This window comes from Bactrocera latifrons, unplaced genomic scaffold (genome assembly GCF_001853355.1).
Source record: "Bactrocera latifrons isolate USDA-ARS-PBARC rearing strain unplaced genomic scaffold, ASM185335v1 scaffold_47, whole genome shotgun sequence".
NCBI classification, from domain to species: domain Eukaryota; kingdom Metazoa; phylum Arthropoda; class Insecta; order Diptera; family Tephritidae; genus Bactrocera; species Bactrocera latifrons.
Window position 1 is genome coordinate 1,411,561 of NW_017537123.1, and position 13,043 is coordinate 1,424,603.

At 40.0% G+C, this 13,043-nt stretch overlaps 1 protein-coding gene across 2 annotated transcripts in view; it reads right to left on the reverse strand.

Moving 5' to 3' along the window:
- LOC108973341 (5-hydroxytryptamine receptor 2A) overlaps nucleotides 1-13,043 on the reverse strand; it is a 130,297-nt gene that overhangs the window by 71,690 nt on the left and 45,564 nt on the right. For both annotated transcript variants that reach the window (XM_018940561.1, XM_018940560.1), the window contains exons 2-4: nucleotides 8,968-9,106; nucleotides 6,686-6,879; nucleotides 4,296-5,186 (exon numbers count right to left, since the gene is read on the reverse strand). In XM_018940561.1, the coding sequence (XP_018796106.1) occupies nucleotides 4,296-5,186; nucleotides 6,686-6,701 (907 nt within the window). In that variant the 5' untranslated portion in view covers nucleotides 6,702-6,879; nucleotides 8,968-9,106. The remainder of the gene's footprint in view (nucleotides 1-4,295; nucleotides 5,187-6,685; nucleotides 6,880-8,967; nucleotides 9,107-13,043) is intronic.

The window sequence follows — 13,043 nt, forward strand, 5'->3', positions numbered from 1 at the left end:
ATTGTTCCTCGAATAACATGAACACTTCAGAAATGTTTGCAGAAGCTATTTTTTCCTTCAATTTTAATAAGTACTCTGAATAACGGAAATTTAATTTATACATTTAAAAGCGCTTTTTGGTTGCTTTTGATTTTGTCTTCTGATTACACATTTTCTTTATTGTACTTTGTTTTGTCTGCGATGAAGTCATAAAAGATTTGTATTGCGGCCATTGGCAACAGCTGCTGGCCAGCTTTTGTGGCCATTGTGGGGCTGCTCGATTCGCGGCTTCAAGGACAGTGAGTTTTACATATATTTAGGTATATCTGTAAGTGAACGTTTGGACATATTGAAAACTTTATAAATATACAGATGCCAGCAAAGAATCTTTCGCTTGGATGTTCCGAATTCATGCGTGCGATATTGATGGAGCTTTGCCAGCAATCTCCAGTCGGGGGACATTTGCGATGTCTCAGAAAAAAATTTTAGTCATAACCTAGAATGTTTAGCCCAGTAGAGTTTAATGTTATTTCTTACAGGAATTGAGTGGTATTGGTGCAAAACGGGTTAAGCGGGTTGATTTTAAAATCGATATTTTTGATGGTGATACAATGGGGAGTATGATTTTGGTATGTATGGCATATAGCTTAAAAATCGAACTTATTCCTCACCCCGCATTATACAATTTTCCGTTTTCAAGAGCTGGCTTGGCGAATGCTTCATCATAAGCATCTATTTCGAATGCTTTCCCATAATTTTGATCAAATATTTATTTTTATTAAATGAAAAAGTCACCCTTACAGTTCAGTTGGCTTGCAAAGCATTGTTGAAGTGACTTAAATTGTGCGCATACTTCTCGGAACCTATCATGCCTCAACCGCAAGCGACTACTAAAGAGCAAACAGCAGATAGGAGGCGGTGTGCATGAAGGGTGTAGTGAGAAATTAAGCTTAAAAAGTATTTATTGAATGGTAAACACAAAATAAATCAAGCATAAGCTGAAATATGCATTTGTATGTATGCATGTGTGTTTCAATTCCTGGGTGTCTGTTGTTGCAAAGAAATTATTTCCAATAATCCACAATAAAGCCGTTTTTATACATCATAAATTTACTGTTATTTACACGCACGCTCACACCAACACAGCTGCAGTTGGGCACGAGGAGTGATGAAGTTTGTGGCAATATTGATATAATATCAATAAGCTTTGATGCAACTGGTGCTTGTTTTAATAGAGATATTTGATACTTTAAGGCGATATAAATTGTTATACAGTCAAGCCTTGATAACAGGAAGCTTTATATAATTCAATTCATGTTCGATGCAAAAAATATTTTATGTTTCAGAGTGCCGAATAGAGTTGGATAATTCTAGCAAATTTGCACAATAAGGGACATTTTCAGTTAGGAATATTTTTCTTGTTTTGTAATGTTTTAGGGTGGTTACTTTACGATATTTAAACATTGACTTAAGATTTTAGAATTCATTCGTGCTTTTTGCGTTCAAGTTGATGGCCGAAGGCAAAGGTACCAGGCAAACGTATTATATATCCAGGGTTGACTGGCGGAGACGAATTTTGACGCGAAAATACTGAAGAGGCGCAGAGAGTGTGCTTTTTGTATGAGTAAAAATTTTCGAACCTTCGGGTGACTTTATACCGCATACATCGCCCAGCCATAATGAATAAAATCGGGTGAAAACTCGCCCAGTTCCCTATAACTAACAGGCCTTACGTACCTGAAGGTACTTCCTTGGCTTTAAACCTTTGCAAGTTGCATGAGTATGAACATTCCATGCGCTCGAACGTAGCTCTTCCCTACTTGTTAAATCTTTTACAATTTGCAAAAAAGTATAGCTCGAATCATTTACTGAAAATATATAAAACTTTAAAGCTTCACTGTCCTCTGAAGTGTGAAATTCGATGAAGTAGTAAGCGAAAAAGAGCAAAGGCTTTCCTTCAAATTTGAATGGCCCATAAATTGATTTGCTTGCAAATTTTTGCTTATGTGCTTGTAAGTGTGAACAGCGCGCGTATGCGTTTTTGAATAATTTGCAATATTCGAAATTGTGTGCCAAGTACTCGTGCTTCACAATAAAGTGTACCGAGTGAACTCGCTTAATTCGCTTTGTGCCAGACTGGCTTTCGCCATTTATGAATTTGTAAACACCCACACCCTTTCCGCCCAGCTTGAGATGCGATTTGTGGTAAGAATTGCCCACAGCTTTATCTGAGCCGCAGTACTCTCATGTCAATTGAAGCATATAATTTAGCATTTTTCATAAATTGGGCTATTTAGAGAGACACACATATGTGTCATCTACATATTTATACAGGGTGTGGTCTGCCAATATTTAAAGATATTTAATGGTATGATTGTGTTTAGCAGTGCAAACGATACAAAGAAAATTGAAGAAAACATTTTGTTCAAATGAGACGGTGGATTTGGAGATTGCCGTTAATTTCTTGAGGTTTTGCTTCTAATTTTACAGTGGAGGCCCCTGTTTTTGCCTCGGTAATATGCATATACGATTGGATGGACGTGCCTAAAGGCGGGCTGTATACACATGACTAAGTTCACACTTTAAATAAATGCCCAGCTAAGAAATGCCGAGTTCGGAATGTTGGTTTAAAATTTTTACCAGCTGAACGAAAGAGAGTTCTCAACTACGTCCAGGTTATAAGTTAGGCTAATGAGGAACGAGTAGACCTGTTTTGGCCCTTTATAAGATATTCTTCAGTTACGAGATCCGTGAAGAGTACTCATTATTTCGAATGCCCGCGTTTGACGCGATTTTCAAAAGACTCTGTGGCAGAACTATCGATACTTCTTCGAGTGTCTCATACCGTGGGGCCCCCAAATGCTTAAGGTGTGGCCTTGCCAATGTTTGATAAGTGATACTCCAGGTTATATTCTTACACTCAAGTTATTATAAGCATAAAAGTGTTAAAAACTTGAACTGAATCGCTTCAGGGCCTGTGCGATTTCCTACAGGGTGTGTGCAAGTTTGTGGTGTGTTAGTTATTTGCTCAGCTCACTGCTTGCTTGTCAATTTATTTTGTGATGGGATGACAGTTCAAATGAATTCTTCAAAAAAATAAAAAATGGTGAAACTGTGCGTTTATTATTTGCTTGACATATTGTTAGACATTTTAATAGAGCGACGGAAAATTCAGAGAACAGTTATAAGAGACAATTTTGAAAGGAGTGCATTTTTTATTTTCTATGCCTTTTTAGCTCCAATGATGTAATAAAGGGTTGCTACCATCTTTTACTAACTGGAAAAGCTTGGAATTCCAGAATTTAGTTTGGTGGATTGTTAGAGAGGATAAATAAGTTGATTCGAATTAATAAAACTAAACACTGTCTTCAAAAATCTAATTGGAATTTTAGATAAATTTTGCATGGAAAGTTAACTCATAGTCAGTTTTCAGCATTAATTTCACTAATTGTGACTTATTTTTTTGAAACTTATTCCAAAACTTGGGCTCCAATGACAACATTTTAAATTTCGATTCATCTCGCAGACACTTTACGCTGAGAACTAAGTTCTAATTAATCTTTTGTTCCATAAATCTTATACTAGATAGATAGGAGAGCACACATCTTTTGGTGTAGAGGTCTCCTCCAGAAGATTGCAAGTTCGTTTTGCGGCAAAAACATTTGAAGATTCTTCAAAAGCCTTAATTGGTGTAAAGGAAAAACCTGCATTTCCCCTCTGGTGGCGCTTTGGTGGGCGGTGCTTGTCAAGTGTCACCCTGAGGCATATCATTTCCTAAAAGCAGTCGCCGCTAACTATTTGCTTGCCCTCTCACTTACAGTCAAAGTTTGCATAAATTTTGCATATTTCCGTCGCGCCACCGCGGCGCTGTATGTTGCAGTTGTTGCTTGCGCGAAAATACCAACTGAATAAGTGGAAAGTTCAAAGGTGAAGTGCTGTCGTTGGCATGGCTTATGGCAACTTTTAATTTGCGTATAACAACAGCAATAACGCAAATAAATGCGAAAGTGAAACGAGTCGAAATGACAACTGTCACCAACAACTTTCTGCTTATGCGAGGCGATGTTGTTGGATGAACTGCGGCGGTCGCAACTCGCGGCCTCGGAGCCTTTATTCCAGTTTAATTTGCTGCTCTTGGCATTTACGATGCGTTGACTCCATTAAAAGTGCGAAAAGCAATTAATTAAATTTCACTTCAAAAGCGAATATGAATGACGTGGCTATTAGTCGGCAGGCTGCACACACACAGACGCGTGCCTACGCCAGCGATTCTAATTTTTAATTTCTGAATTGTAAGAGTTAGCTGCACTACTCACCAATTATTGTGATGAGAATCAGCAGGCCCAGCACCACCGACGTGCTGCCCATACGCAGCAGTTCGCCGAAGTCCTCGTCGCCCACGGTCCCATTGCCGCTGGTGAGATTCACCATGCTACCATTCATAAGGTCACTTCCGTTGTTGTCGACGTCATCGTCGTCGTCGTTGGCGAAGAGCACGCTCGTGCCGTTCCCACTGGTGTCCAGCAGCAGTGTGTCGTTGATTAGCATCGCGCCAAGGCCGACGGCGACGCCGCTAAATAGGTTCTCCGCAGCCGTCGTTGCTGTCGCTGTGGCAGCCGCCTTGGCGGCGGTCAGCACTGTGGTGGCAGTTGTGGTGAGGGTGGCGCTAAGCGGTGATGTGGCGAAGGAGGCGGCGGCCGCCATGCTATGTTGATGACGATGGAGATGTTGTTGTTGCTCTCGCGGCAATTGCTGCAAATTATGATTGCTGCTGTCTGCGCTGCTGCTGCTGCGGCTGCTCCCCAACGCGTTGTGAGCGGCGTGGCCCACCGTGCTGAGCCCAAATCCTATTATGGCGGCTGTCGTCGCCGCCACGGCTGTGGCAGTGGTCGTGGTGACGTTGAGCGCCTTCGCAACCGTTCGCTGCTGCAGGCTGTCTTCTTGTTGCTCTTCGTATTGTTGTTGCTGGAAGTTGAATGGAAGCATATTATGTGATGGTGATGGTGGTGGCGGTGTTGGTGGCGATGTTTTGGGCCGCTTTGTAGGCGCTCCGCCGACGGGCGTGCGCCTGTAGGTGCGATGTCGGCTATTGCTGCGTTTGTGGGTGTAGTTGCCACCGGTGCTGAGACGCTCTGCGTTGACGCTGGCGGAGAAGACGTACGCGCTGCTGCCGCTGCCGTCCGCAATGAAAACGTAGTCGTGCGCATCTGCAAATAATGAGAATTGAATAAATTTGGTGCAAGTAAAGTAGAAGTACCACCCTCACTTAAAACCATCCCCTCTAATAACAAGAAGAGAACTAAGCTGAAATGAAAGCGACAACTTTCCACAAACGCTGGTTGTTTGTTGTACCTTCAAACATTCCTGAGGCTTATTTGCTCGATCTCGCATAGTGAGTCGATAAAGACAGTCATGCGAATGTTTGGAAAAGGTTACTTTTAGTACAGCAGTTGATTGTGGAGCCTGGTTGTTGATTCATAGAAGCAAACATGACCCAAAAATAAAGAAATAAAATCAATACAACATTCCACCTTTTTATAGGCTGCACTGGGCGAAGACTTAAAGCCTCAATTCTCATATATCCATTTTTGATATACTTTCTATTCTTTTCCAAACAAGCTCCTTTTTAGTTTTCATTCTCCTCCATTTTCAAAAAATATCTATGGATTACAAATATAATATAACCACAAATTATTGGCTCGGGTTAAACTCCCACTCTTGGCTCGGCACCAGAGCGAGCGTCGCCACTGACCGGAAGCTGTGCAGAAGTAAAACAAACTCGATTTTGCCAACATTTTGGGGAATTATGCCAGCCGATATAGGAAATTTCTGACTTTAATCTTTCATTTGTGGTTATGATCTCGTGTGTGTGTGTGTTTGCGTTTCTGTGCAGCCACAAATTGACAGGGCAACTCGCACACATGCAAGTGCACGTCAATTTCAAATGCTGTAAATTCACCGGAGCGTGTTGGCGTTTCTGCTAGTTGCTGCTGTCTTGAATGAAAAAAGGACAAAATTTCATTCCTGTCTGCAGCTGTGCTTGGAAAATAACTGAATATTTTAGAATTTTTGTATTTAAATGCATTTGTTGGCGTTAAGGGATTTTTTCCGGTCTTAGTTTCCGGATAGGTGCAGGAAATAGGTCCACAGTGGGGCCAACTTGCAAACATTGAGCAGAAAATATTTTAGGAATGCTATGTTTGTGTTCACTCCTTGTCTACAATTTTTTTGGTGAAAACTAAGTCAAAAAAAAAAAAAAATAATAATAATATTATTGTTAGGTAGTTTTGCATCATCTAAACCCAGATAGAAGCAACAAGTGTTGCAATTTTTCGTAATTACCAAGACTTGTCATCTCTACTTGAGATGTTTTCGAAATTTTGCTTAAGACAATGACCTACATTTTTAAAACTGGAATATAAACTTTTACGCTACACTTGGCGATGTGAGTTCTTAGTCAAAACTTTGGTATAATTGATATAATTTATCCTTTAGTGGTGGTTCTGGGTAATGCTTGGGTCTATTCTACAAATTTTTGTAAATTTTGCATCGCTAAAATCGTTTCCTTCTTGTTTTTAAGTTCAATAACTCTAATAGAGTTCTCTGAGCTTCTAATCATTCCAGTTCCAACTTATTATCAACTATTTTCTCCGTTTTTAGTTCAGTTGAGTAGAATTCGAAAGTTTTCGATTTTTTTGTCACTTACCTTTATGTTTTGACATATTTGCTAGACTGCCGATGCGCGCCGTGTTTGTTGCGACAACCGCCGTTACCTTTGCTATCTTTCCACTTTATGCACTCGCTTCACTCACTCACTTTTTTACTCGATTTCTTTTGTATCTATTGCGTTTTTAGGCGGTTCATGAGGTTAACCAGATGTGTTAAAGTTTTCGGCATGACCTATACATATGTACACGTACTTTTTTACACAAACAGTACATACACATACGCATATGTAATATTGAGACTGATTTTTTCCCCCTCAAACAAATTGGTTGCGTATACGCCCTGCGTCACCAGTGCGACGGCAGCTTACTTTTCGCGCATATCATCAAAAGAACCGATACCTACAATAACTACAAAGCGGTGGTAATGATCACACACAAGCGCCACAATTGGCAGCTATGCACCGTTACACAGCAATTGCGGCAACATGTGGAGCGCGGCAACAAAGGGCTTAAACGCGCCGTGCATGGTGTGGGTGAATCGCTCACTCAATGAGTTGGCCACATTTTGCAAGTGGACGCCAATCATTGCAATGAGTGGATGAGAGTGCTGAATTGAACGCACTCCAATAGCACTGCTTGTGGTGACATGTATTCACATACACGCATACACAAGCGCGGACGTGTATACATGTACATATATGGACATGCACTTGCTTTAGGCTTAACTTGTATGTGGTGACATGCGTGCGTGTGTTGGTGCGTGTCTGTTGCGCGTGGCGGCGCTTTACGCAAATTGCCAGCAAATGCTCCACTTAGCGGTCGAGTGACGACAGACAGCTGCTGGCGAACGAAAGCACACACCAACACACACTCAACCACACGCACAAAAATGAGTGCGCCGCAACGCCTTTGTCACGTGAACTGACGCTTGTGAATTTCCGACGCAACCCTTTTCGCTCTGCAAAATTTCTCTTATGTTTTGCAGTTTTCATTTTGTCGTTGGGCTTATTGTTACGCTGCTCGCTGCGTTGATTGCTTCGCTGCCGCTTTGTGGCGCTAGGTTACCTTTGCAATATTAACCCGGAAATATTGTGTTATTTCGCTCGTTGTTGACGGGTTAGCCCAGCTCGCTGACTTAAAGTTCGCTCCTATGGCAAAGACTGGGGTCAGTAATTTTCTGGAGCGTAATAAATTCTTGCAGATTTCGAGCGAATTGTATGTTTTACAGTAAAGAGTCGTATATTTATTGGGTAGTCGAAAAATTTTTTCGCGTTTTGTCAATAGATGCCGATGCAGTTGTATATCTCCAGTGCCACCAATCACATTGTGTCAGAACATATAGTGTTGGAAAGGTGAGATTTTAAGTTTAATTTAACCAACAAAAAAAGAAAGAAAAAATAAATTCGGGAGAATTGAAAAAAAGTTACATTACAAAAATGTCATTGGTCCAAGTGACCAGTACTGATCAACAGAAAGGGATTCGTCTTCCATCAGGATAACTGGGATAGCTTGGCTGGGAAGTTTTGATGCATCCACCATATAGCCCTGACCTTGCACAATGGACTACCATTTGTTTCGATCTATATAGAACTTCCTTAATTGAGTTGGGTTCAAAAGAAGCCTGCGAAAATTACTTGTCGTAGTTTTTCGTTGAGAAACCAGAAAAATTGTACACCGAAGGAATAATGACCCTAGCAAAAAAACGACAAAAAGTAGTCAACCAAATGGTACATATTTGGTTCACTATAAATATTAAAAAAAGATAAATATTAAAAAAAAAGTTGAAATACGAAAATACTTTTTCGACTACCCAATCCGAGATGCAGGTAAAGTAATTTATGTATATCAAAGAGCTATATATTCCATGAGCAGACCTGGAGAATAATCTCAGAACTGCGCTTCAGTTAATGGAATGCTCATCAGAGTTATACTATAAACTTATTGAAGATTTGTATAAGGGTCTGTTTCATGTCAGACCCGAAATCGATGTGTATAGACCAGGACGTTAATCTTAATCAGCGAGCATATGAAACAAGATATGTCAGGAAAATTGATATTATAGGCGAGAATGTGCCAAGTTTTTTTAAGTTCCTATGTAAGCAAGTAATTATACTTTCTCTTTCGATTTCTCGATTTCACTGTATAAAATTTGGTATGCATTGTTCTTGTCTACCCTACGTTGTTTTCACTTAAAGTTAGAGGAATTTTCGTTTTGGTATTATTGTCGCGCTGTTATTATTCACTTTTTAAAGTTCACTTTCTGATTTTATTTTTTCACTTTTTTCGTATGCCGTTATCCGACAGGCGGTTAATGCTTGACCTTTCTTTTGGCTCCTCCACAAATACCGTTATGAGGGAGTGAAGGCAGGTGCAGGGTTGTCGACTTCATTGTATTTCTGTGTATGCCGCCGTGGGGCTATGGGCCCCACATACGCCAGAGCTGCCATTTGCGCGAGTGTCTGGAAAAGGTAAAGAAAACCGAAATTAGATAATGGAAATTCAATAAACTCTCGCAGAAATCTTCCGGAATTCGCTCGTTTATATATGTGCAACCATGTTCATACCTACTTATGTAAGTACCACTGTGATTGCGTAGGTATGTGTGGCGAGCGTTGGTAAATGTTCGGAGTTAACGTTCTGGGGTTTACGCACGATTGGTTTATCTATGCAAAGGCACACACACACACACACTTATCGGAGTAGCAACTAATTCGTGGCATAAATATTTGTTCCTCCAAATTGGGTCATGACATTTGCGCATACTCGGAATTCAATTATATTATATTGCGTTTAATGGGAATTGTAATTAACACACGATTGGCGACAGGTCGCATTCTACAACAAACAATGCCGAGAGCAACAATGGCGGATTGTTCGATTTCGCTGGCGCAATTCAGTGCCGCTGTGTGGGTGAATTAGCCTGCGAAGTCATTTCTGAATATTCTGTAATTATGAATAAAAGGATTATGTTCGGGAATCGAATGAGTAATATCCAACGAATACATTCAATTTTGATTAACGATTACAGATAAGAAACCATACATTTTTCGCAAAAACTTTCTTCAATTAAATATCAATAATATTATTGGTGTGTACCCTTAACTAAGTTATATTTGTATCGGCGTCAAGTAAATCAAACTAAATGCTTTCAATTTACTGTCTGCTTTCTGAACGAAAAATTTGTATCTGACTGAAAGACATATTTCTCTCTAATCTTGTATTCATTTTTGGAATTCAGAGTCAAGGTCAACGCAGTCAGTAAGTAAGCTGGTAAATTCCTGGTGAAAAATACCAGTGTTCTATATGGAAAATGGGGAGACGCAGATAGAGATTGGGTTGATACATTGTGTTCAAGTAACGTTATCTGGTTAGGACTGAGTTTAGAATGAGCCTCTTTGTGTCACTGTTTGGATTTCCTGTTCGAGATGAAGGCTGCGAAGGAACTACACAGATACTTTCGAGGCTTACAGGCGTTAGTTAAGTTTTTTCCGTGGATACACACAATACAATAAAAAAATAGTTTGACAGGTCCGATAACAAATAGTATTCACAGTCTATTAGGCTAACAAGGTGATGTGCGTGTGTATGCATGCATTTCTGTGGCAAGTGTTAATACGACACCATTAAAATTGAACGCAGAAGAAAAACATGCGGTTTTGAGCCTTAATTTTTATTCAATTTGAGTTTTCATGAACGACACCCGAAGCACTGTGTTTGTGTGTGAGACTTGATTGTGGTAACGGCACTCGACAGCTAAATATCTGTTATTAAAAACTCTTCAGGCAGTCAATCAATAGCCACCCTGAAATCTCTGAAATTCGATGAAAGTTGGAAGGAAGGCATGGAAGGCATTTGTTCACACATATTATATTGCGTATCACAAAGGGTGATCCATTTCGAATTGCCTTATTATTTTTGAAGAAAAAACACAGACACTTCAAATCTAATTGGGAATATTTATTATCATTTGAAAAGAACATTCTTTGGCATTTAATTTTTGAATATTATCACTTTAAAATGTTTGCTGCGGCTATGTCTCAGTTGGTCTATCCGTTGAGTCCAATTTTCAATGACTCTTCGAGCATTTCGGTTGGTAACTGGCGAATGATACGCGTGATGTTTTGCTGAAATGCCTGAATCGAAGCGGAATTGTCCGTATAGACTTTATATTAGTGATGTTACATGATCTGCGTGGCCAATCGACTGGCCCATACCGTGAAAGTACCTGCTCACCGAAGTGCTCTCTCAATAAGTTCATTGGTTGATGCGATATGAGAGAAGTGGCACAGTCTTATGGAAACTAAATATCACCATGATCGCGAGCTTCAATTTCAGGCATCACATAGTCGGTTATCATAGCGCGATAACGGTCACTATTGACGGTTACGTTCGCACCGATATTATCATAACAGAATTATGCACCGATAATTCCACCGGCTTACAAACTATACCAAACCGTTGTTTTTCCTAAATGAAATGGCAGCTCTTGGATTCGTTCAGGTTGCTCTTCATCCCAAATGCGGCAATTTTGCTTGCTTACATACCTATACAGAAGTAGGCCCTTTCGCTGAACGAAACCTGGCTCGAAAACGTTGGATTTTCTTGGAAATTTTCAAGAGCCCATAAAGCGAAGCGAGCAGCTTCAGGTATTGTGTCAAGCTGTTCCACATGGCAGTCGGAGTTATGAACGGCGCCGAATCGACTCTACGTGGTTTTGTGGATAGTATCAGGTACCACTGCTATTTTTTTCACTGAGTGGTGGACGTGCTCTATTCGGTTGAATATTATCCAAAAATTACATGACAGCTTGACACGACTGACGCGTGATCTGTCAAAAAATACTATTGAAAAAAGTACTCCTGCTTAGATCACCCGTTATAAAATATATGCTGCATATGTAGCTTGCAAATGATTTTGATTATGTGCGAAAATAAAATTTGCAAAATGCGATGCAATTTTATGAGTAAATCCAGCTGATCATTATTTTCTATTGGACGAAGTGCTAACTGTACACAGTTATTTCACGCACGCACACTCGTACATATGTACATGTCGCTGTGTGCGAGCGTATCCACGTGAACTGTGTGTGGCACAAGTAATTTTGCTTTTGTAAAAATGATTGTAATTTTAAACGGGACATTATGCCGTTTAATGAGCCAAATGAATTGATTCTTTTATATTTAAATTTGCGCTTCCATTGTTAGTGAGGGAATAAACGAGAATTGGCATATAAAACGAGGCGACAAATAAATGATTTTAAAATTAATTTTTGTTTGAGTGTTGGACGAAGTTTTTGATTTGTAAGTCACATTGTGGTTTTAAAAATAAAACGAATTCCGGTTATACGTGATTAAAATGGATTTTTTTTTTGTACAAAATCAAAAATAAAATGATAATAGCATTCCATAGCTCTCCGCTGAGAACTAGAACAAGAGTAAGTTATATTTAAAGAATACGACATATGCTTTAAGTTTACCTCTAGTCTAGGGGTCTATCAGCGTGGAATCCAAATGAGCGAAGCGAATATAAAATCTTAGCCAAGTTAAACCACAATATGGGTTATTCAGTTTGCGCCAACTGTCGTTTCAACGACAGGGAGCCTGAAACTCCGGAGCATCTGCTGATCGACTGCACAGCAGTCTGTAGACGCAGATCTAAGGCCCTTGGAGTGTTGTTTCCGGATAGGGATCGCATTGCCTCGCTAGACCCAAGTAGTCTACTGGACTTCATTAATGAGCTGGGTCTAACCGAGTCAGTGTGAGTAAAGAGAGGGCACAATAGACCAAAGGTATCAGTGCATTCTTCATCACTATTCATTCATTCATTCACAAACCAAAATGGTTTTATTTACCCGAAGGTTTAAAATTCCAGAGCTCTCTCTCCTCTTATTCCGAGGATTGCCTCTCTGTTAATAAGGTGATATATCTGGGACTTAACTTTGATCATAAGCTTTCAGGGAGACCATGTATAGAGGAGAGAGAAAGTAAGGAATAAATTGTTATCAATCCATCAATCTTAGCTTTAGGCTACCGAACCTGTGCTGCAGTATTTTTTATGCAGAAGTTCTTAATCCTCCAAAAAGTTGTTAAAGTCGATTTGCGAAATAGCCTGCAATGCGCGTAGCGATTCTTGTGTAATGTCTTCAATTGGCTCAAACCGATTTCACTGGAGCAGTCGTTTGAGTTTACTGAATAGCCAGAAGTCACACGGAGCTTAATCAGGCTAATACGGTGGTTGCGGCACGATATTTGTTCAAAGTTTGGATAAAAAAAATTGAAATTCGATGTACGAATAAAACTGTCAACATAACCTTGATTTAGACTTCCATAGTCGTGGTTTTTCCGGCTTCGGCTCACTTTTGTCACGATATTCGGCTGACTGATCGTTACTTTCCGA